We start from the raw sequence: 24935 nt of genomic DNA on the forward strand, positions 1-24935 counted from the left end.
GTGACAGCCAAAATGTGTTACTAAGATATAACATAGGAAGGGCGATGGTTGGACACAGAATGCTTTACAGCCTGACCATGTCTATAATATTACTAGTACATCATCTATGTTGTTGCTCATGGTTAAAAGAAAAGGGTGTGAAATTACAATAAATTGTTTTTATAAAATAGCATGGCATTGCTCAAGGTGAGTCACTGTTTTACAACAATTGGAGGGGCGGTTTATGCCACTGATTTACCTTCTCTGATTTGTATTCTACTGTTTTGACAGCGTAGGTTGATATTCTGTTAACTTTGTTGAGTTGTGGTCTACACTGGCTTAATATATTGAAAATCTGTTTTATTATTGGTTCTCTTTCAATTCATCCTTAGCTATTTCAACACCAATTGTGCAATGTCCATTTCTTCCTCTTAACGTACTATACTTTGCATTTGTCTGCATTAAATCTATTATTCTGCCCACTTACATGCTCTAACCAACTCACTCTATAACTTTTCAGTGCCACCTCTGATTACATTGCCTGTACAAGTTGGGTATCATCTATAAATTTGATCAATGTGTGTTGAGTTTCTGAGTCCAAGTCAACGGTATGAAATAGAAAAAGTGTGACCCAACACTGACCCCGTGACAACTCACCCTGACATAACTCTTCCATCTAGTACACAAATGTTTTCTACTCAGCATCCAATTTCTTATCAATTCCCAAGATTTAACATCTTTCACTCCCCCAATGGACTTGAGCTGAAGCAACTGACTTTTATTAGAACATAGCTTTTGGAAGTCTAATCACATCAGATCATTGGAGTTTTCAGCACCCACTTTGTTCTCACTTTCTCATGGCCAAGTTGGATGTTCAGGCAGAATCCTCTGGATCCATCATTACAATTCTCATTTTCTGTTTATCAACATTAATATTGCCAGTCCTGCTATGATCTCTTTGCTCCTCTTTGTTTGAATTTCAAATGTTCAGTTCTGCACAACCTCCCTTCTCCTTGCTCTCTCAGCGTGCTAAAATCATTACACTGTCTGGTGCAGCAGGGCCTGAAAATTGTGGATATCCTTACCTCACTGAATACTCCCTTCCTACCTCTGAATCATTAAGTTATTGTAATTCAAGTTTGGCATCATCTGATCAATACTTCTTGATTTACCTCATCCTCTCTTAATATTACTAGCAGATCATTTATGTTGTTGCTCACGGTTAAAAGAAAATGGTGTAAAGTTACAATAAATTGTTTTTATAAAATAGCATGGCATTACTTAAGCAAGGTTGTGCAGAACTATATTGTTCAACCTTGGTGGTTCCCTGCACTTGGCCAATAGCTTTAAATCCTCAACACTAATTTGCCAATTATTTATCATTGTGAACAGTGGGCAACTTGTTTGCAACCACTGTAACAAGGAAAAGAGGCATGTGAGATGAGGATTCTCAACATGAAACTCAAAGGCCGGCATCTTCCGGTCGGCGAGCAGGGGCAGGGCCTGCTTGCCGACACGTAAAATGACGCAGGGAATTGTCAGCGTGCGTCCCAACATCACCCTGTATCATTTAGATTGTCATTTCGGCAGGCGTGCATTCAAGTCGAATGCGCACCCACCGGCCTGTCAATGGCCTATTAAGGCCATTAAAAAACCAATTGAACTCATTAATGGACCTGGAAAAACTCAGCAGGTCTGGCAACATCGGTGGAGAAGAGTTGACGCTTCGAGTCCTCATGACCCTTCAAAAGAACTGTTCTGTGGAAGGGTCATGAGGACTCGAAACGTCAGCTCTTCTCTTCTCCGCCGATGCTGCCAGACCTGCTGAGTTTTTCCAGGTAATTCTGTTTTTGTTTTGGATTTCCAGCTTCTGCAGTTTTTTGTTTTTATTTTTTGTTTTTATCATTAATGGGCCTGCCTGTCCAACCTTAAGGTTGGCAGGCAGGCCGGGAGCCCAGGTGGGCTTGTAAAAAAACTTCATCCATTGGCGGGATGAAGTTTCATGAGTGATTTTAAAAATGCAGAATATTTTACAATAAAAGTTATGGACATGTCCCAATTCATGTGACAAGGAAATTTTATTCTAATCTTTATTCAAAGTTTTAAATCCGAGCCGATCTCCCTGAGGCAGCACTTTGCTTCAGGGAGATCTGTGCACCCTTTTGCGCGCATGCGCGAAAAAGCACACTCCCGGCTGAGGGAATTCCCCCGTCTGCACAGGGAGCGCATAGCACTTCCTGGCACACATCACGCTGGGCGGGTCTTAATTGGCCCGCCCACATAAAATGGTGGCGGGCCCCCAACCAGGGTCACCGATCGGAGGCCCACCCACTCCCGCACTTCCATTATTCACCAAAGACTTTTTATTTGTCTGGCTAGGGAAGCAGTTATAGTTCAATGTTGAGGTTAACAACCCATTCAATGGCTTCCACAGGATTGGGTCTCTTAGGGCAGAGGTTCAGTATATGGGCAATGGTCTGACTTGGGTGGCCACAGTCACAGTTTGAGCTGTTCCTCATGTTCCACTTGTGGAGCATGTGGCCATATCCTCTCTGGGTTGTCCTCAAGCATTTGAGGGGTGTCCAGATTTTCCACGGAAAGTTGAAACCTGGGATTTCATCACTCAGGTCAGTTACAAGGTTGGGGCTGTTGTCAGTTTGGTGATTTTTGCAGTCAACGAGGAGGTTTGCCATCGAGAGGTGGGGCTGTTGTCAGTTTGTAGCATGCGGAGTGCGTTCCAGCTGGGACTATGGGATTTCAGGCGAGTGCGTGGGTTTAATTTGAGGTCCTGTGTCAATGGAAGTGCTTCATTAGTTGTCAGCCAGTGGTGTTCTTTGAGGAGGATGTTTTCCCTGCAGACAGTAAGAGGTTTAACCAAAGGTGAAGCGGTCATTCTTCAAATTATATTTTCCACGTACACTGAGGGTGATTTTTGACTTCTAGCTGTGGTGGATAAATGAAGATTGGAAATTAGGGGTAGGGGTAGCACCTAGGCAGTCAAAATTCAGGCAGGTTTGTAAATGGGCAAGTAAGCTGGAGGCGTTCCTTACAAAATGCTATAAAAATGCAACTTTCTTTTCTCTGCTTTATGCTGTTTCTCGTCATTTATTTTTTTCAATCAGAGCCAACAGTTAGCATTTTTTTCCAATAAGACAACTTGAAAGCATTTTGTCCTGTGCAAGAAAATATGTTTTTCTCCACAATCTAACTGTTATGCTGTGTCATAATCGAAACATGATTTTTCAGTTTTTTTTTACAAAATATAACTTGTCTGATGTGGCTGTTTCCCTTCCAAAGTACAATTTGTCTATTCCTTTCTCCAACCATAAATTGGTTGCTCCAATAACTACAGCTAACTGCCAAATTATCATTCTTAATTTGTAATTAACAGAATGTAATAGTAGATTGAGAAGTTTATTTAGTTTATGGAGAAGAAAAAGTGCTAGAGGTATACAAACCATGGGAAAAACAGCAGCCACTTGAGGGCTGATTTACTTCCTGGGTTCACGTGCTGTTGGTACTTCTGCCTGCCCTGTGCCTGCACCTGGACTCCAGCCTATTTTCTGGGATCAGGGTAACTTTTAAATATTTTGGGTGGGCTTCTAGTTGGACTTTCAGTTGCATAGCAAACCACCCAACATGAGATGGAAATCAGTTTTGTAGTCCTTGAGAGTTGCAACAGGGTAATGTGTCCAGTGACTTCTGGAACAGCTGGCCTTTTTCTAAACAACTTGGAGCTTCGGAAGTGTAACCAATAACATGATATTGATTAATCTCTCTTGCGAAATTTAAACCTTCCCTTCGATCAGCAACACTGAATGCCAGAAATGCTCTACAACCAACATCATTTTGAAACAAACCATGGGAAATAACTCTGTATGACATAATTTTGTTGACTGCAATTGATTACAACATATCCACCCATACATTGGTTCACTACCATCACTTCCAGTGGAAATTCCAAAATTGGCAGGAATGTTAGGGAGCTTGCTGAACAATTTGGTATTTCACTGGAGTTATGTTGGGCCATCAGCATAATGTCAGAGTAAGATCTGTTCTTAATATAGCGATATATAGAAGATAATACAGTAAACTGCAAGTCAAGGAATACAGTTAACAGTATGCTTGATCCCTTTTTTGAGTACTTAATCTGAAGGAACAAATCTAGGAAAAGGTCATTCTTCTGGAAAAAGAAATCTCTTTTTAGTTTGCAAGAGAGATGTATGGCTGGTACACACAAGCATAGAAAAAGAAATAGATATTTGTCATCAAATCTGTTCTCTCCATTGACGAGGTGCAAACTGCTATGTCGTTGAATCTTCAAACTTACTTCAGCTCCTGAGGTATGGAGATGCAAAGTTTCTCGATACTTGGTTAAATTGAAAAAGTATATCCAAAACTACATTCTACATTGTTTATCACTAACCAGTTTGCTTTACTTAACAGGCCACTTCCACAAGTTCAGGAACCATCACATCCCGTAAAGTCTTTGATCGCCTTTGCAATAATTGAATTTACCCGTGCAAGTCTTAATCCCATTTATTAGCAGTTATTTAGGTAGCTTCAATCACTAAGTGGTGACTACCATTGCATCAGCATCGGTATAAGAGATAGAAAACTTGACTAACCAAGCATTGGGAAGTTATGTTATCCCTTCAGTACTCCCCTTCTGTGTCCGAAACTGAGACACAGGTTAATAAGACCAGAAAAGAAAACCTAGCTCTATGGTTTATTCCCAGGGATATAGAATTGACAAGCAATGCTACATTTGTATCTAACACTGGTCAGATCACACATGGGAGTACTGCATAAACTTCTAATCGCTATATTGTAAAAAGCTCACAGGGGCAATGGAGAAGGTGCAAAAATGATTCACAAGGATAATACCATAAATGCAAGATTTTGTTTATCAGGAAAGGATGAACAGGCTGGGTCTCTTTTCTCTTGAAAATAGGAGGTTGAGGGGTGACCTAATAGAAGTCTTTAAAATTATGAACGTTCTGAAAGAGTAGATACGGAAAGAATGTTTCTACTTGTAGAGGAAAACAATGCTGAAGGATGTCAATATGAGATAGTCACCAATAGGGAATTCAGAAGAAACTTCCTTTTCCAGAGAGTGGTGAGAAAATGGTATTCACTATTACAGGGACTAGGTAAGATGAATACTTTAGGTGCATTTAAGTGGAAATTAGATAAACATACGAGGGGAAAGGGCATAAAAGATTATGATGCTATAGTTTGATGAGGAAAGATGAGAGGAGGCTCAAGTGGAGCATAAACACCAGCATGGACTGGTTGAGTTGATGGTCTGTTTCTGTGTTATCTATCCTTTGTAACTCCACGGAATCATGGAGTTTTATTGAGTTTTTCATGAAAATGCTGACAGAATTCTGTATTATAGTGTGACACCAATGTGATCTCTGCAATAGGTGGTCAATGCATATCCAAAACACAAAAAGTTGCGTCATTTGAATTTTTGTTTAAAGTTGAAGTTGAAAAGGACTAAATAGCAGCCCAAAGGTTAAAAATGCTTGTCGTATGGCTACGAAGAAGGCTTTTCATCCTTAAAAGGAACAAGATTTAGCAACTGGTGCCAAGAGTGAAAGAACCCAAGATGGCCACATTAGGGACATTAAAAGGGGAAGTCATGCAATGATAGCCAAAAACTTTGAGTGGGGTTTTCCTCAGCAGGGGTCTGTTTACACAGCTTGAAGGGAAAGGCTAGCTTTGTGTGATTGACAGCTTTATTTACCTGGTAATAACATGATCTTTCATTGAAGAGTGTTTTCTATGCCTGTGTGTTTACTTGGACAAGGTGAAGGGGTGTGAAGTAGGTTGAAGGATTCCTCAATGGGACTTTCACTGCCAGTGTTTGAAATACAGCTTTACGAGAAGGTAAGAATGTTAAATGTTTACTTTTCATTTGGTTCCTGACTTGAGATTAGGGATTCCATGTGGTTCACAACTCCTCCCCGTTAAACGGATCCTTTCACCCACCTCCAATATTCTCCCTCCACCTGGACCCCTCCCTCTGGATTCTTACCTTCTCTTGATCTTTTCATTGAGAACTGTTGGCGCGACATTAGTCGTCTCAATTTCTCTGCTCGTCTCACCCATTCTAATCTCTCTCTCTCTGAACTTACTGCACTCCATTCTCTCAGGTCCAAGCCTGACATTGTCATCAAACCCGCTGAAAAGGGTGGTGCTGTTGTTGTCTGGAGCACCGACCTCTACCTCGCGGAGGCTGAGTGTCAACTCGCAGATATTTCCTCCTACCTCTCCCTGGACCATGACCCCACCACTGAACATCATGCCATTGTTTCCAGGACTGTCACTGACCTCATCTCCTCTGGGGATCTTCCTCCCACAGCTTCCAACCTGATAGTCGCCCAACCTCGGACTATCAGGTTGGAAGCCGCGGGAGGAAGATCCCCAGAGGGGATGAGGTCAGTGACAGTCCTGGAAAATGTCATGTCAGCTTGCTCCTGCCCCACAGAACTCATTTCTCGTTATCTTGACTCCCTTCTCTCTCCCCTTGTCCAGTCCCTTCCCACCTACATCCGTGATTCCTCTGACACCTTACGTCACATCAACAATTTCCAGTTCCCTGGCCCCAACCGCATCCTCTTCACCATGGACGTCCAATCCCTCTACACCTCCATCCCCCACCAGGATGGTCTGAGGGCCCTTAGCTTCTTCCTCGAACAGAGGCCCAAACAATCCCCATCCACCACTACTCTCCTCCGTCTGGCTGAACTTGTTCTCACACTGAACAATTTCTCCTTCAACTCCTCTCACATCCTCCAAATATAAGGTGTGGCTATGGGTACCCGCATGGGCCCCAGCTATGCCTGTCTCTTTATGGGGTATGTGGAACATTCCTAGTTCCAGTCCTACTCCGGGCCCCTTCCACAACTCTTTCTCTGGTACATCAATGATTGCTTCGGTGCTGCTTCATGCTCTCGACGGGACTTGGAAAAATTTATTAATTTTACTTCCAATCTCCACCCCTCCATCATTTTCACATGGTCCATCTCTGACACTTCCCTTCCCTTCCTTGACCTCTCTGTCTCAATCTCTGGTGATAGACTGTCCACCAATATCCATTACAAACCTACCGACTCCCACAGCTACATCGACTACAGCTCCTCACACCCCGCTTCCTGTAAGGACTCCATCCCATTCTCTCAGTTCCTTCGCCTCCGTCGCATCTGTTCTGATGGTGCTACCTTCAAAAACAGTTCCTCTGACATGTCCTCCCTCTTCCTTAACCGAGGTTTTCCACCCACGGTCGTTGACAGGGCCCTCAACTGTGTCCAGCGCATCTCCCGCACATCAGCCCTCACGCCTTCTCCTCCATCCCAGAAACATGATAGGGTCCCCCTTGTCCTCACTTATCACCCCACCAGCCTCCACATTCAAAGGATCATCCTCTGCCATTTCCGCCAACTCCAGCATGATGCCACCACCAAACACATCTTCCCTTCACACACAACCCCCCCCCGCCCCAGCGGCATTCCGTAGGGATTGTTCCCTCCGGGACACCCTGGTCCACTCCTCCATCACCCCCTACTCCTCAACCCCCTCCTGTGGCACCACCCCATGCCCACGCGAAAGATCTAACACCTGCCCCTTCACTTCCTCTCTCCTCACCGTCCAAGGGCCCAAACACTCCTTTCAAGTGAAGCAGCATTTCACTTGCATTTCCCCCAACTTAGTCTACTGCATTTGTTGCTCCCAGTGCGGTCTCCTCTACATTGGAGAGACCAAACGTAAACTGGGCGACCGCTTTGCAGAACACCTGCGGTCTGTCCGCAAGAATGACCCAAACCTCCCTGTCGCTTGCCATTTCAACATTCCACCCTGCTCTCTTGCCCACATGTCTGTCCTTGGCTTGCTGCATTGTTCCAGTGAAGCCCAACGCAAACTGGAGGAACAACACCTCATCTTCCAACTAGGCACTTTACAGCCTTCTGGACTGAATATTGAATTCAACAACTTTAGGTCTTGAGCTCCCTCCTCCATCCCCACCCCCTTTCTGTTTCTTCCCCCTTCCTTTTGTTTTTTCCAATAAATTATATAGATTTTTCTTTTCCCACCTATTTCCATTATTTTTAAATATTTTTAAATCTTTTATGCTCCCCCCACCCCCACTAGAGCTATACCTTGAGTGCCCTACCATCCATTCTTAATTAACACATTCGTTTAGATAATATCACCAACTTCAACACCTATGTGTTCTTTTGTTCTGTTGTCTGTGACATCTTTTGATGATCTGCTTCTATCACTGCTTGTTTGTCCCTACAACCACACCACCCCCCTCCACTTCTCTCCTCCAAACCCAAACCCCACCCCCCACACACCTTAAACCAGCTTATATTTCACCCCTTCCTTGGATTCACCTAGTTCTGTCGAAGGGTCATGAGGACTCGAAACACCAACTCTTTTCTTCTCTGCCGATGCTGCCAGACCTGCTGAGTTTTTCCAGGTAATTCTGTTTTTGTTTTGGATTTCCAGCATCCGCAGTTTTTTTGTTTTTTCCTCTGAGGTATGTTGAACCATGTCTCTAACAAAATGGGCCCAACTCCATGAAATCAGTGTCAGGTCTGAAAATGCCCACCCCCACAATGGAGCCAACAACGGCATGCAAGCTTGCTATCCACACCCTTATCCCATGCTGGAAAAATTGCAGGAAGTGGAAATGGGGATATGAATCCTTGAATCAGGTCCCATCTGCAATTTTTGAAGGCCCTCTGCCTCCCTTCCAACACGAGGTGGCAGCGTAGTGGTATTGTCGCTAGACTGGTTATCCAGAGACCCAGGGTAATGCTCAAATGTTCAAACCCCACCATGGCAGATGGTGGAATGTGAATTCAATGAAAATCTGGAATTAAAAGTCTAATGATGACCATGAAACCATTGTTGATTGTTATAAAAACTCATCTGGTTCATTAATGCCCTTTAGGGAAGGAAATCTGTCGTCTTTACCTAGTCTGGCTTACATATGACTCCAGACCCACAACAATGTAGTTGACTCTTAAATACCCTTTGAAATAGCCTAGCAAGCCACTCAACTGTAACAAACAGCTACAAAGTCACAAAAAGAATAAAACCAGACAGACCAGCCAGCATTGACCGAGGCACCGGAAACGACAACGGCAATCTCAGCCCTGTCAACCCTGCAAAGTCCTCCTTACTAACATCCGAGGGCTAGTGCCAAAATTGGGAGAGCTGTCTCACAGGCTCGTCAAGCAACAGCTTGACATAGTCATCCTCACAGAATCAAGTTTTACAGATAATGTTACAGGCACCCAACATCACCATCTCTGGGTATATCCTGCCCACTGGCAGGACAGACCCAGCAGAAGTGGTGGCACAGTGGTACAGTTGGGAGGGAGTTGCCTCAACATCAACTCTGGACCCCATGAAGTCTCACGGCATCAGGTCAAACATGGGCAAGGAAATCTCTTGCTGATTACCATGTACCGCCCTCCCTCAGCTGATGAATTAGTTCTCCTCCATGTTAAATACCACTTGGAGGAAGCACTGAGGGTGTCAGGAGTGCAGAATGGGTGGGGGACATCAATGTCCATCACCAGGAATCACTCAGTAACACCAATACTGACCGAGCTGGCTGAGTTCTAAATGACATAGCTGCTGGACAGGGTGTGCGGCAGGTGGTGAGGGAACCAACAAGAGGGAAGAACATACTTAACCTCATCCTCACCAACCCGCCTACCACAAATGCAGCTGCCCATGACAGTATTAGTAGGAGTGACTACCACACAGTCGTTGTGGAGTCGCAGTCCCGCCTTCATATAGAGAATATCCTTTATCGTGTTGTGCGGCACTACCACCGTGCTAAATGGGGTAGATTTCGAACAGATCTAGTAACTCAAGACTGGGCATCCATGAGGCACTGTGGGACATCAGCAGCAGTAGAATTGTACTCCAAAACAATCTGTAACCTCACGGCCTGACATATTCCCCACTCTACCATTACCATCAAGTGAGGGGATCAACCCTGGTTCAATGAAGAGTGCAGGAGGGTATGCCAGGAGCAGCACCAGGCATACCTAAAAATGGGGTGTCAACCTGGTGAAGCTACAACACAGGGCTACTTGCATGCCAAACAGCATAAGCAACAAGTGAGAGACAAAGCTAAGCGATCCCACAACCAGGGAATCAGATCTAAGCTCTGCAGACCCGCACATCCAGTCGTGAATTGTGGTAGACAATTAAACAACTCATTGGAGGAGGAGGCTCCACAAATATCCACATCCTCAATGATGGAGGAACCCAGCACATCAGTGCAAAAGATAAGGCTGAAGCATTTGCTACAATCTTCAGCCAGAAGCGCCAAGCGAATGATCCATCTCGGCCTCCTCCAGAGGTGCCCTGCATCACAGATGGTAGTCTTTAGCTGATTCGATTCACTCCATGTGATATCAAGAAATGACTGAAGGCACTGGATACTGCAAAGACTATGGGCCCTGACAATTCTGGCAATAGTACTGAAGACTTGTTCACCAGAACTTGTCGCACCCCTAGCCAAGCTGTTCCAGTACAGCTACAACACTGGTATCTACGTGGCTATGTGGAAAATTGCACAGGTATGTCCTGTACACAAAAAGCAGGACAAGTCCAGCCTGGCCAATTAGCACCCCATCAGTTCACTCTGAATCATCAGTAATGGAAGGGGTCATCAACAGTGCTATCAAGCGGCACTTGATTAGCAATAACTTGGTCACTGAAGCCCAGTTTGGGTTCTGTCAGGGACACTCAGCTCCTGACCTCATTACAGCCTTGGTTCAAACATGGACAAAAGAGCTGAACTCCTGAGGTGAGGTGAGAGTGATTGCCCTTGACACCAAGGCCACATTTGACTGAGTGTGGCATCAAGGAGCCCTAGCAAAACCGGAGTCAACAGGAATCAGTGGGAAAACTTTCCGCTGGCTGAAGTCATACCTATAGCACAAAGAAAGACAGCTGTGGTTATTGGAGGTCAGTCATCTCAGCTCCAGGACAACACTGCAGGAGTTCCTAGGGTAGTGTCCTAGACCCAACCATCTTTAGCTGTTTCATCAATGACCTTCTTTCCATCATAAGGTCAGGGATGTTTGCTGATGATTGCACAATGTTCAGCACCATTCATGACTCCTCAGATACTGAAGCAGTCTATGTCCAAATGCAGCAAGACCTGGGCAATATCCAGGCTGGGCTGACAAGTGGCAAGTAACATTCGCGCCACACAAGGGTCAGGCACTGACCATCTTCAACAAGAGAGAATCCAACCATCACCCCTTGATGTTCAATGGCATCACCATCACCGAATCCCCCACTATCAGCATCCTAGGGATTACCATTGACCAGAAACTCAACTGGACTAGCTATATAAATACTGTGGATACAACAGCAGGTCAGAGGCTAGTAATCTTGCAACAAGTAACTCACCTCCTGACTCCCCAAAACCTGTCCACCATCTACAAGGCACAAGTCAGGAAAATGATGGAATAGTCCCCACTTGCCTGGATGATTGCAGCTCCTGCAACACTAAAGAAGTTTGACATCGTCCAGGGCAAAGCAGCCTGTTTGATTAGCACCACATTCACAAATACTCCCTCTGCCACCAACGCACAGTAGTAGCAGTGTATACCACCTACAAGATGCACTGCAGGAGTTCACCAAGGCTCCTTAGACAGCACCTTCCAAACCCATGACCACTACCATCTAGAAGAGCAAAGGCAGCAGATAGATGGGAATACGACCAACTGGAAGTTCCCCTCCAAGTCACTCACCATCCTGACTTGGAAATATATCACCATTCCTTCACTGTCGCTGGGTCAAAAACCTGGAACTCTCTTCCTAACAGCACTGTGAGTATACCTGCACCACATGGACTGCAGCGGTTCAAGAACGCAGCTCACCACTGCCTTCTCAAAGGCAACTAGAATGGGCAATAAATGCTGGCCCAGCCAGCAAAGCCCACATCCTGTGAATAAATAAAAAAAAAGGACAGAGGCATGAAAATCCAGGCCTATGTCTCTATTTATAAATCCCAGGATCCCATATGCCTCATTAACCACTTTCTCAATCTGCCCTGCCAGTTTCAACAATTTGTGCACATATACCCACAGGTTCTTCTGCTCCTACACCCCTTTTAGAATTATATCCTTTATTTTATATTGCCTCTGCTCATTTTCCCTGCGAAAATGCATTTTTTCATGGTTCTCTGCATTAAATTTCATCATGTTTCTGGTATTGCTGTTTATGTCCTCTTTAAGTCTATTACTATCCTTCTTACAGTTCACAACGCTTCCATGTTCCACGTTGACTGCACATCTAAATTGTCATCATAAATGTTTCAATCAAAAGCTTCTGCAGAAAAAAAGGTTAGAATATGATAATAGGCTCACTCAAATTAGATGCTTATTTTGTTTTAATATGTCAGCAGATCATTGAGTCAGATCTAGGGAGCATTGTTTCAGAATAAGGGGTCGCCCATTTTAGATGGATATGAGGAGAAATTGCTTCTTTCAGAGGGTCATGAATCTTTGGAAAGCTCTACCCCAAAGAGCTTTGGAGCCTGAATAACTGAATATATTCAAGGCTAAGATAAACATATCCTACAGCTACAAGGGAGTTAAGGGTTATGGAGAACAGGGGAGGGGGGAAATGGAGTTGTGGCCAAGATCAGTTCAGTCATGATCTTGGTGAATGGTGGACCAGGCTTGATAGGCTGTGTGGCTTACTTCTGCTCCTATTATGTCCCTATGAGCAGCCTTATCAGAAGTTACATTTTTAATGGCCTAGCACAAAACATATCTTTTGTTTTACATATATATCCATACTAGCAGCCACTATTTAAGCATCCTGGCATCATCCATTAAATGTTTAACTTTGTGACAAACACTTGGATCATTTGTACCGGTATGTGACATCTGGGGGGAGGAGTTGTGGCGCAGTGCCTCTCAGCCAGAAGCTCCAGGTTCAAATCCCACTCCAGGATTGATAGCCAGGGAAGTTAAGTTTATAATGTAGCCAACACAGGTTGAGTATCAACTTATAAATCCTTCCAACATACAGCAATGGCAGGCAATAAGAATGACACAGATTCCTGGTCAACCATTTGGTGGAAATAAATTGGAGCCTCTACTATCACTATCCATACCTCCAAGCTACAACATGCATGTAAAAGTGTATGTTGCCACAGCAACTTGTACTCCTTGGGAGGCCAGTTGGCTTGAGTGGCGGATGGCCAGTGTGGATCAGATTGGTGCCAACAGCATGGGGTTCAATCCCCGTTCTGGCTGGGGTGGATTCAGGACGTGCTTCCTTTCCCTACCCATGGTGGAAATCGCAGCTCTGTTACATCTGGATGAGAAAAAGCATGTGGATATCTCTGGATTACTATCTGAGCCACAAGCAAATTGCCTAGGGTAAATAAGATTAGAGAGTTAAATGCATGGCTCAAAGATTGGTGTGGGAGAAATGGATTTCAAATCATGGGGCATTGGCACCTTTACTGGGAAGAGAAGGAGCTGTACCGTTGGAACGGCCTTCAAATGAACTGCGCTGGAACCAGTGTACTAATGAATCACATAACCAGGGCTGTAGAGAGGGCTTTAAACTAAACACGGGGTGGAGGGTTCATGTGCAGGGACATTTGAAAGTTAAAGGAAAGTTTAGACAATAGTGCTGGGTAGCAATATAGGTAATGATAATCAGAGTGTGACAGGAAGGAACAAAGTATACGAACAAAGTGCACCAATGAATAAAGTCAGACTAGGGAAAAATAGTAAAAAGGCAGAATTAAAGGCTCTTTATCTGAATACACATAGCATTCATAAGAAGATGGGTAAATTAATAGCACAAATAGAAGTAAATGAGTATGATATGCTAGCCATCACAGAGACATGATTGCAAAGTGATCACGCCTGAGACCTGAATATTAAAGGGTATTTGACATTTTAGAATGAGAGGAAGAAAAAAAAAGTTGGTAGGATGGCTCAGTTAATAAAGGATGAGATTAGTACTGTAGTGAGAAATGATCCTGGATCAGAGGATCAAAATGTAGAATTAGTTTGGGTGGAGATACGAAATAGCAAAGGAAAGAGGTCACTGATGGGAGTTGTTTAAAGGACCCATGACAATATCTACAGGACAGAGTATAAATCAAGAAATAATGGGGGCTTGAAAGAAAGGTATTGTACTAATCGTGGGAGATATCAATCTTCATATAGGTTGGATGAATCAACTGCCTAAAGTAGCCTGGAGGATGAATTCATAGAGTGCATTTTGGATAGTTTCTTACAATAATACATTCTTCAATCAATCAGGGAACAGGTTATTTTAGACCTTGTAATCTATGATGAGACAGGATTAATTAATCACCTCACAGCAGTAAGACTGAACATATCGTGATAGAATTTCACATTCAGTTTGAGGGTGAGAAATTTGGGTCTGAAACTAGTGTCTCAAACTTATATAAAGGCAATTACAAGGGTATGGAGTCAGAGTTGGCTAAATTGGAATGGGAAAATAGGTTAAAGCATAAGATGGTAGAGAAGCAGTGGCAAATATTTAAGGGGATATTTCATAATTCTCAACAAAGGTACATTCCACTGAGAAAGAAAGATACTACAGGAAGGCTGCACCATCTGTGGCTAACTATGAAAGTTAAGGATGGTATAAAATTGAAAGAAAACATGTACAATGCTGCACAGATAAGTGATAACCCAGAAGATTAGGAAAATTTTAGAAACCAGCAAAGGATGACTAAATGAATAATAAAAACTATGAGAGAAAATTAGCAAGAAATATAAAAACAGGCAGTAAAAGCTTCTATGTGTACATAAAAAGCAAAAGGGTAGCTACGGTGAGCATTAGTTCTTTAGAGGGCTAGACTGGAGAATCAATAATGGGAAACAAGGAAATGGCAGAGTGAACAAGTATTTTGTATCTGTCTTCACATTAGAAGACCTAAGAAGCAACCTAAGAACAGGAGAAAAGCAGGAGGCAAAAGAGAAAGAGGAATTTAAAACAATCATGAACAATAGAAGAAAAAGTACTCGTAAAACTGATGGGACTAAAGGCTGTCAAGTCCCCTAGACCTGATGGCTTACGTCCCAGGGTCTTAAAGGAAGTGGCTGCAGGGATAGTAGATGCATTTGTTGCAATCTTCCAAAATTCTCTAGATTCTGAAAAGATCCCAGCGGACTGGAAAACTGCAAATATAACAACACTATTCAAGAAAGGAGGGAGCAAGAAAACAGGTAACTATAGACCAGTTAGCCTAATATCTGTCACAGGGAAAATGCTAGAATCCATTATAAAGGAGGTAATGGCATACATTTAAAAACTCATAATGTACAGGTAGAGTCAACATGATTTTGTGAGAGGGAAATCATGTTTGATAAATTAATTAGAGTTCTTTGAGGATGCAGCAAGCAGGGTGGATGAAGGGGAATCAGTAGATGTAGTGTACTTGGATTTCCAAAAGGCGTTGATGCCGATAAGGTACCGCATAAAAAGTTACTGCACAAGAGCTTGTGGTGTTTGGGTGATATGCGAGCATGGATGGAGGATTGACTAACTAAAAGGATGAATCTTCAGATTGGGAAACTGTAACTAAAGGAGTGCCACATGGATCAGTGCTGGGGCCTCAAATATTTACTATCTAAATTAATAACTTGGATGAAGAGACAAACTGTATTGAAGCCAAATTTGCTGATGATACCAAGATAGGAAGGAAAGCAAGCTTTGAGGAGGATACAGTCTGCAAAGCAATATAGATAGGATTTTAAAAAAGCAGATGGAGTATAATGTGGAAAAATGTGAGACTATCCACTTCAGCAGGAAGAATAGAAACGTAGAATATTATTTAAATGGAGAGAGACTGCAAAATTCTGCTGTACAAAGTGATCTGGGTGTCCCTGTACATGAATGACGAAAGTTAAGCATGCAGGTATGATAAATAAGTAGGAATTCAAAATGAATGTTGGTCTTTATGGGAAGGTGGCTGGAGTATAAAAGTAGGGAAGTCTTGTTACAGCTGTACAGGGCATTGGTGAGATTGCACCTGGACCACTGTGTACAGTTTTGACCTCCTTACTTAAGGAGTGAGACACTTGCATTGGAAGCAGTTCAAAGAAGGTTTACTAAGCTGATTTCTCAGATGAAAGAGTTGTCTCATAAGGAAAGGAAGAGCAGGTTGGACCTATACTCACTGAAGTTTAGAAGAATGAGAGGTGATCTTATTGAAACAAGATTCTGAGGAGACTTGAGAGGGTCAATGCTGGGGGGATTTTTCCTCTTGTGGAAGAATCTAGAACTAGGGGGCACAACTTAAAACTAAGACGTCACCGATTTAAGACAGAGATGAAGAGGAATTTCTTCTCTCGGAGGGTCATTAGTCTTTGGAATTCCCTTCCACTGAGAGTAGTTGAGGCTGGGTCATTAAATATATTCAAGGCTCAGTGAGGCAGATTTTTGATCGACAAGGGAGTTAAAGGTTATGGAGGGAGGAAGGCAGGAAAGTGGAGTTGAGGTCACAATCTGATCAGCCATGATGTTATCAAATGATAGAGCAGGCTTGTTGGGCCAAATAACCTATTCTTGTTTTGATTTCTTATGATTGTTATGGCCACAGCCGATGTTAACTGCTACGTAAACCAAATCCCAGAGGGAATCTTGGCTTTTGGGCCAGGCCCTTTTTCCTTGTATTGTGAAAATGAGAAGGGTATGTACTTATTTCAGCAGTAAGATATCCGGTAACACTTCTGGGATTTATTAAATTAAAGGAAAAAGTTTCATTAACAAGAATAAAAGAAAACTTAAGCACATAAGACTACAGTTGCACAATTAAGGTTAGTCTTACAAACCAGCGCCCCAAAAAGATTCTCATTTGGTCAAATCCACAAGTAAACACCATCCAGGCAACGCTCCCTTACAGGTGTTTAACTATAAAAAAATTTAGTAATCTTACCCAAGGCAAACTGCTGTAGCTTTAATTGAGGCTTACCACATGAGTTCTCAGCACTCTCTCACTGTTGTGAAATCCAAACTTCAGAAAAAAACTGCTTGTTGCAGCCCAAGACTTTTTTGGCTTGACTGGACGGCTGAGTCAAACCTGCATCATTCCTCAGCCACAGCTCCAGCTCAAACAGCTACGGCACCCCCTAAGCTCTCCACAGTAACTTTAAAATACCTTTTATCCTTTTCATCTCAGGTTCCATTGTTTTCACATCTCTTTGCAACTCAAATCCTTCTAAATATAAGATTGTCCATGTTTCCATCTTGTCTTTGCTTTCGGGTCAAAAAAATATAATACCCCCCTTCTATTCAGCTATGGAACTCCTGCAAGATACAAACATGTTTCTTTTCAACCCTGACTCCTCTTTGATATTCAAACAAACTCTCAACTTATCTAAAAATGCAAATATGATATCCAACCTATTTACTTGTACCTCAGACCTAACACCTCTATCTTTTTTATGTTTTAAACCCGCAGGCAACCTGTCTCCTATTAATCTCTGCCCAGCTTAATTAAATCTCTCACACACACATAAATAACACAATATCCCCCATTTCTCAATGATCTTACGTTTTTTTTGTCTTCACTGCCTGGGTGGAGTGGTTGTCTGACTCTATAGAACCTGGACAGTTTTCATTCTATCAAAACAATGCAATGGAAATCGGGTCGCTACAATAATGGATGGCTGATTCACTCCACAATCACCATCTTTTTTAACCCATTATTCCAAGCCTTGAATGGTGAATGTGGATAAATGGCATTTCCAGAGCTAACATAGGGACCTACAGTTCAGGTTGGGCACCATTATTGGTTGAATCAGGGTGAATTGAAGAGACAAAGGGCATGCTATATAACAGTAAAAAGAAAAGGTCTGAGGAATAGGTTTGAAACACATTTAACACAAAAAGAGCAGCTCTTATTCTGGTTTACTCCACAGAACGCAAATAAACAAAATAACAAATAACATATATGGAGTATTGAGCACATTAAAACACGGATGCTGATTGACCTGCTACATGTTTCCAGCATTTTTGTTAAATTCATCATTTGAAAAAGTTGATTCCTAAGATTGTATCTTTAAAGCCACTGTTGAAAAACACTGATGATCTCACATTACTGCCACCTTTCACTTTTACCAGTCTTTCATATTATCGTAAAAGGAACATGCCCTCATCTTAAAATCATAAAAGCATTTAAGTTGATTGTCATAAACTTTAATATTCTGATTTTTTTGCTTAATAGCCACTTTTGATGAATTTCTTCCACTAAGAGATAACATATAAACTACTCACCTGGTAAGGAACAATGCTCTCATGTGCAGTCCCCCACCGTTTTGCTTCCTTTCTACCAGTGAGATAATTTGCCGCGATGTGGCTAAGGCAAGCAACCTGATTGAAACAAAAGAAATAACAAACAACAGTGAGCAGAAAGCATTTTTTTAAAATTCTGCATTCATTATTGAAAACTACTTTCTCATCACTGATTAAATTTCCTTGGCTTGAAACTGAAAAGAAAAGAATTGCTAGAAGTTTATCATAGGGTCAATTATTTCATCTTGTTACCATGGGATTAATGACAGGGCTCAAACAACCAGAGGAAATTAAAGAGGAAGATTAGACAAAACATCTTTACATGGTTCGAATGCGGAATTCTCTGCCACAAACCATTGCTGAGGCTAAACCCATAAGTACTATCAAACAGTAAATTAGCTAATTGCTTGAAAAAGACATTAAAAGAGGCGTGTCCAAGCAGGAGGGTGGAATTAAACTGGTTGGCTACATGGGGAGGAAAAGACAAGTGAAATGCTTGCTTTCCTGCAAAAACATTGTAGAATTTTAGGATTTTTATTGAAGAATTTAGGAAGATGTAATTTTAATGAGACCCAGCCAAGTGGAAAACTGTAAGTGATCAACCTTGTGTATTAAACATGAACTCAAAAAACAGAAGCTGAAAGTGGGTTAAATAAAAGTGTTACTTACTTATGATTAAACTCAATGGTTTATAAATTGGAGGAGGAAGACTACTAAATCAGAAACCCTCCCACTGAAGAATAGAATTATATTTCAAACTGATAAAAAAAAGCATCTGAACATTTGAAACTAAATAAAAATTTCACACCAATAAAGAGTAATTGCTTACCATATTAACCCATAAAATATTCTTGAACATCAAAAACGTTCCCACTTTCTAGTCAGAGCTTTGTGCTCCTATACCTGTGGCTGTGGGCTCAGGCAGGGAAGATGGAAGAGGGCCTTGTTGTGGGGGTTTGTTCTGCACCCATTAATTCCCTCCTACCACCCAACCCCCAAATCTTTCTGTGTTCACAGGTGCTTAGGAACCCAGAAGCAGCAAATCTACCCAAAGCTGTCAAATTTTAACTATTATGGACTTGGAGCTGAAACTATTATTAAAAGCAATTTAAAGTGCCATATCACTAAAATATAAAGACAACTTTACTACCAATCAACTTTGAAAGGCCATGCCAAAGCTTTAGTTTCAATGAACTCAGTATCTTAATTCAATGATTAAGGGTCCCAAAAATAAAAGGTCATCAACTGAACAATACATAATGCACTTGAGATGTCATTCTCATTAAAACAAATTTAATTCAAGTGTAATTTGATCGTTAAAACCCTCTGTGAATTTCTTTGGTGGTGTGATGTAAAGAAATTATCCAAAATTAATTGAGTGGAATAATATTTAGCAATCTTGGCACATTCAAAAGATACAAGGGATAATTTTAGCCCTGATCACACAGCGGCAACCAGTTGTTGAGAGGGCAGTTAAAATCATCTGGGAGACATACCCGCCCCATGCCCTTCCCTTAGCTTTCTATTTTTACCTCATCTTTTGAGCAGGCATACAATTCACTAAAAAGCTAACATTTTAACTATTATTTTTCTATTTTCCTTGTGTGGCTAAGAGGAGCAGGAGTGATATTTATCCTAGAATACTAACAGACATAAGGGATAAGATCAATGAGGTGCTGACATTAAGGGCAGAATCTTGTGGAGGCGAACGTGCTAGGAGAATGCACTGGGGACAGCAAAATATGAGGAAAATGCGGGGCTTAGAGCCTACATTTACCCAGGAGAGAGGCAGAGAGTGAACTTGGTTGGAGAGCATACCGGGGACAGCTACTTCAGCTCTCGAACTCCAGGTTTGTAGAAAAAAAAGTCAACAGTGACATCACAGGAAAGCTGAGTTCACTGGTTGCCCATAAAGCAGCGGAGAGAATGAGCCATGAGTTTACAGATAATATCTAAAAGTGATATCACAGGAATCCCATAAGTGGATTGGTTGATAAGTGTAGGCCTTTCCGACTTGACAGTCGGATGATTGGTGAGTAATAGGCGAGTTATGATATACATCACACTGTAGTAAACACTTTATATGAAGTCTAAGGTATGTCAGTGCAGCTTGGCCATGTGGGATGTCATGCAGGCACAAAGTGCCCTCGATGACTACATCTAGAGGAAGTGTCACCAGCTGTAGAAACCTGAGCTCCAGGATGTGGAACTTGAGCAGCGGCTGGACTTACTGAGGTGCATCCACAAGGCTGATGATTTTGTGGATAGCACGTTTAGAGAGGTAGTCACATAACAGTTAAGAAGTACACAGGCAGAGAGGGAATGGGTGACTGCCAGAGTATCTAAGGGAAACAAGCAGGGAGTGCAGGAATCCCCTGAGGCTATCTCGCTCTCTAATCACTTTTCCATTTTGGATAGTGGTGAGTCAGATGGTCCCTCACAGAACTGTAGCAAGTGCAAGTTTGTGACACCACAGGTGGCTCAGCTGCACAGGAGGGGAAGAGGAAGAATGGAAGTGCTATAGCGGTAGGGGATTCCATAGTTAGGGGAGCAGACAGGTGCTTCTGCGGCCATAGATGCCACTCCAGGATGGTATGCTGCCTTGCTGGTGCCAAGGTCAAGGATGTCACAGAGTAGCTGCAGGACATTCTTTTGGGAGAGGGTGAACAGGCACATGTCATGGTCCACATTAGGACCAGTGACATAGGCAGGAAAAGGGATGAGGTCCTGAAAGCAGGTTTTAGGAAGCTAGAAAGGGAATTAAAAAATAGAACCTCAAGAGCAGTAATCGCAGGATTACTCCCAGTGCCACGTCCTGGAGAACATAAGAATAAGAAGATTGAGCAGTTCAACTCGTGGCTGGAGAAATGGAGTAGGAGGGAGGGCTTTAGATTTCTGAGGCATTGGGATCAGAAAGTAAAAAACCCTAAATCAGGGTTAATGTGCATGTACGTGAATGCACAGAGTGTGGTTAATAAGGTTGGTGAACTACAGGTACAAATGTAATTATGATATTATTGCCATAGCAGAGACTTGGCTCAAAGAAGGGCAGGACTGGGCATTAAATATTCCTGGGTACAAGGTGTTTAGGAGAGACAGGAAGGAAAGAGAAGGGAGGGTGCAGTGGCAGTATTGATTATAGATGGCATTACAGTACTGGAGAGAGAGGATGTTCCAGAGAGGTCAAGGGTGGAATCGCTCTGGTAAGGAATGAAAAAGGTGCAATAACATTGATTGGGGTGATATAAAGACCAGTGGAAGGGAAATAGAGAAACACATTCACTAGAAATTACAGAGAGATGAGGAATTATAGAGCAATTATAATGACGGATGTCAAATATCCAAATATAGACTGGATAGACATAGTGCAAAGGGACAAGAGGGCTGAGAGTTCTTACAATCTGTTCAAGATAAGTTTCTGCAACAGTATGTTTCCAATCCAATGAGAGGGCAGGCCATGTTGGGCATGGTTCTGGGAAATAAGTTGGCCCAAGTGGATCAGGTATTAGTGGCAGAGCATTTAGGGGATAGTGACAAAGTTTAGGTTGGCCATGGAGAAGGACAAGGATCAATCCAGAGCAGAATAATTAACTGAGTGGCAAGAGAGATAGAGGTGAAGATGAAAAGGATCGTATGACAGGTGTCAGGTAGAAAATATAATGGAGGATCAGGCTCAATACAGAAGGACCAGAGCAAAAGTGAGAAAACTAATAAGAAAAGCAAGCAGCAAGCATGAAAAGAGACCAGCATCTAACATAAAAGGGAATCCCAAGGTCTTCTATAAGCTTTTAAATAATAAAAGGGTGCTAAAAGAAAGAGTAGGGCTGATTAGGGACAAAAAAGGGACTTGCACTTGGAGGCAGGAGAAATAGCGTAGGTATTAAATGAGTACTTTGCATCTGTCTTTACAGTGGAAGAAAATGCTACCCCGGCCGGGGTGAGCGAGGAGATAACTGGTACACTAGAAAAATTTACAACCGAGAAGGAGTTGTTGTTAGAAAAGCTTTCTTTACTCAAAATAGATAAGGTATTAGGACTGGATGAGATATATCAAAGGGTGTTGGGGGAAATGAGAGTGTAAATTACAGAGGCACTAGTGATAAACTTCCAATCTTCTGTAGGCACAGGGGTGGTGCCAGAGGACTGGAGAATTGCGAATATTACACCCTTATTTAAAAAGGGGTGCAAGGATAAAGCTGGCAACTACAGGCCAGTCAGTTTGACTTAATTGGTAAGGAAACTTTCTGGAAACTATAGTTCGGGACAAAATCAATAGTCATTTAGACTAACGCAGAAGAATTAAGGAAAGCCAGCATGGATTCATTAAGGGAAAATCATGTTTCACTAAGTTGCTGGAATTTTTTGAGGAGGTAACAGAGAAGGTTGATAAGGGAAATACTGCTGATGTGGTATATATGGATTCTCAAAAGGCATTTGATACAGTGCCACACAACTGACTTATGAGCAGAAATCTAGGTCATGGAATAAAAGGGAAAATAGGCACTTGGATAAGAAATTGGCTAAATGACAGGAAATAGAGTAGTGATAAATAGCTGTTTCACAGATTGGAGAAGGTTTGTAGTGGAGTTCCCCAGGGGTCAGTGCTGGAACCCTTGCTCTTCCTGATATATATTAATGACCTAGACTGTGGTGTTCAGGGCATGATTTCAAAATTTGCAGATGATGCGGAGATTGGAAACGTTGTCAACTGCGATGAGGGCAGTCTTGGACTTCAAAAGGACATAAACATGTTGGTGGATTAGGCTGACAAGTGGCAGATGAAGTTCAATGCAGAGAAGTGTGAGGTGATTCATTTTGACAGGAAGAATATGGAGGGACAGTATAAAATAAAAGAAGAAACTCTAAAGGAGGTGTAGGAACAGAGGGACTTCGGTGTATACACATGTAAGTCATTGAAGATGGCAGGGCATGTTGAGAGAGCAGTTAATAACGCACATAGTATCTTAGACTTTATTAATAGTGGCATTGAGTAAGGAGGTCATGATTAATTTGTATAAAACACTAGTTAGACCTCACCTGATGTACTGCATCCAGCTCTGTGTGCCATACTTGAGGAAGGATGCGAATGCATTGGAGAGAGTACAGGGTAGATTCACAATAATGATTCCAGGGTTAAAGAACTGTAGCTATGAGGAAGATTGGAGAGGCTGGAACTGTTTTCCTTGGAGAAAAGAAGGCTGAGAGGAGGCTTGATAGAGGTATTCAAGATTCTGACGGGTATGGACAGGGCAAATAGTGAGAAACTATTCCCCATTCAAGAGAGCATTAAGAACTAGGGGACACAGATTCAAAGGAGTAATGGCGATGTGAGGAAAAATGTTTTCACCCAGATGGTGGTTGGAGTCTGGAACGAACTTCCTGAAAGGGTGGCGGGGGCAGGTTTGATCAAGGTATTCAAAAGGGAATTGGATTACTATCTGAAAAGAAAGAATGTGCAAGGTTACAGGGGTAAGGCAGGGGAGTGGGACTAGGTAGAATGCTCTTTCACAGAGCCAGTGCAGACTCGATGAGTCAAATGGCCTCCTTCTGCAGTGTAAAGATTCTGTGATGTACCAAGACACTCAGGTCCTTCTGTACTACAAACGTTTGCATCTTTCTCCATTTAAATTCTATATTTTTTTCTTCCTGCCAAAGTGAAGAAATTCCCATTTACCCACATATCCATCTGCCAAATTTTTTCCCATTCACTTGCAGACCCTCTACCTCCTCTTATTCCTTCATGTTCCATATGTCTCCAAAGGACAGGGTGCTGTACGTGAATATATGTAGCTTCTAGCTTGGCTATGTACCACTCAAGGAAGAACTAAACATTTGCACCATGTCACTATATCATGGTGATCTAGACTTGCCACCTTTCTCAGAATCTGTATTCACTCAACTTTTGAACTCAACAACTCATGCAGTTGAGTTCAGTTTTAATGATGCCATTTATGCTCAAATAGATGTTGTTGCCATGGGATCCCCACTGGGCCCAACTCTTGCGAACACCTTTGTCAGTTTGCACAAGAAATGTGTTTTCAATGGAATGACACCTAACCTTCTACCCCTTGCATATTTCTGATATGCAGATAATATGTTTGTTATATTTGAATCTGCAGCTGTATGTAAGAATTTCCTTACACACCTTAGGTGGCTCCATCCTGTGCTCAAATTCACTTTTGAAATGGAGCAGTCAAATGAGCTCCCTTTCCTCGATGTGCTAGTTGAGAAATCTCCCAATGAGCTCTCTATTAATGACTATCGCAAGCTCACTTCCACAGGTCAATATATGCATTGGGATTACTACAGTTTAACATTCTGTAAGATTGGCTATAATGGCAACCTCGTAAATAGGGCCTAAGCCATTTTGCTCACCATGCAAACCTGATGCTGTAATAGGGCACATCAAAGCCATGCTGTGGGATAACGGCTTCTGTTATGACACAGCAGATGGTAAATGCTGAGCTGCTCAAATCCCAAAGGGAAACTTGAAACAACTGCCACAACTGTTTTGCAATTTATATATATTTCGAGATGTGTGCCTTGAATTCAGTAGTAATAAGACCACCGAGCCTTATAGGTTTTTTACAAAGCTAAATTAAACCTTTATT

General features: G+C 42.3%; 1 protein-coding gene across 2 annotated transcripts in view; it reads right to left on the bottom strand.

The window, feature by feature from the left end:
• Positions 1-24935, bottom strand: part of sugct (succinyl-CoA:glutarate-CoA transferase) — a 607005-nt gene that overhangs the window by 383045 nt on the left and 199025 nt on the right. For both annotated transcript variants that reach the window (XM_041188972.1, XM_041188973.1), the window contains exon 9: positions 18307-18402. In XM_041188972.1, coding sequence (XP_041044906.1) covers positions 18307-18402 — 96 coding nt within the window. The remainder of the gene's footprint in view (positions 1-18306; positions 18403-24935) is intronic.

This window comes from Carcharodon carcharias, chromosome 6 (assembly GCF_017639515.1).
Source record: "Carcharodon carcharias isolate sCarCar2 chromosome 6, sCarCar2.pri, whole genome shotgun sequence".
NCBI classification, from domain to species: domain Eukaryota; kingdom Metazoa; phylum Chordata; class Chondrichthyes; order Lamniformes; family Lamnidae; genus Carcharodon; species Carcharodon carcharias.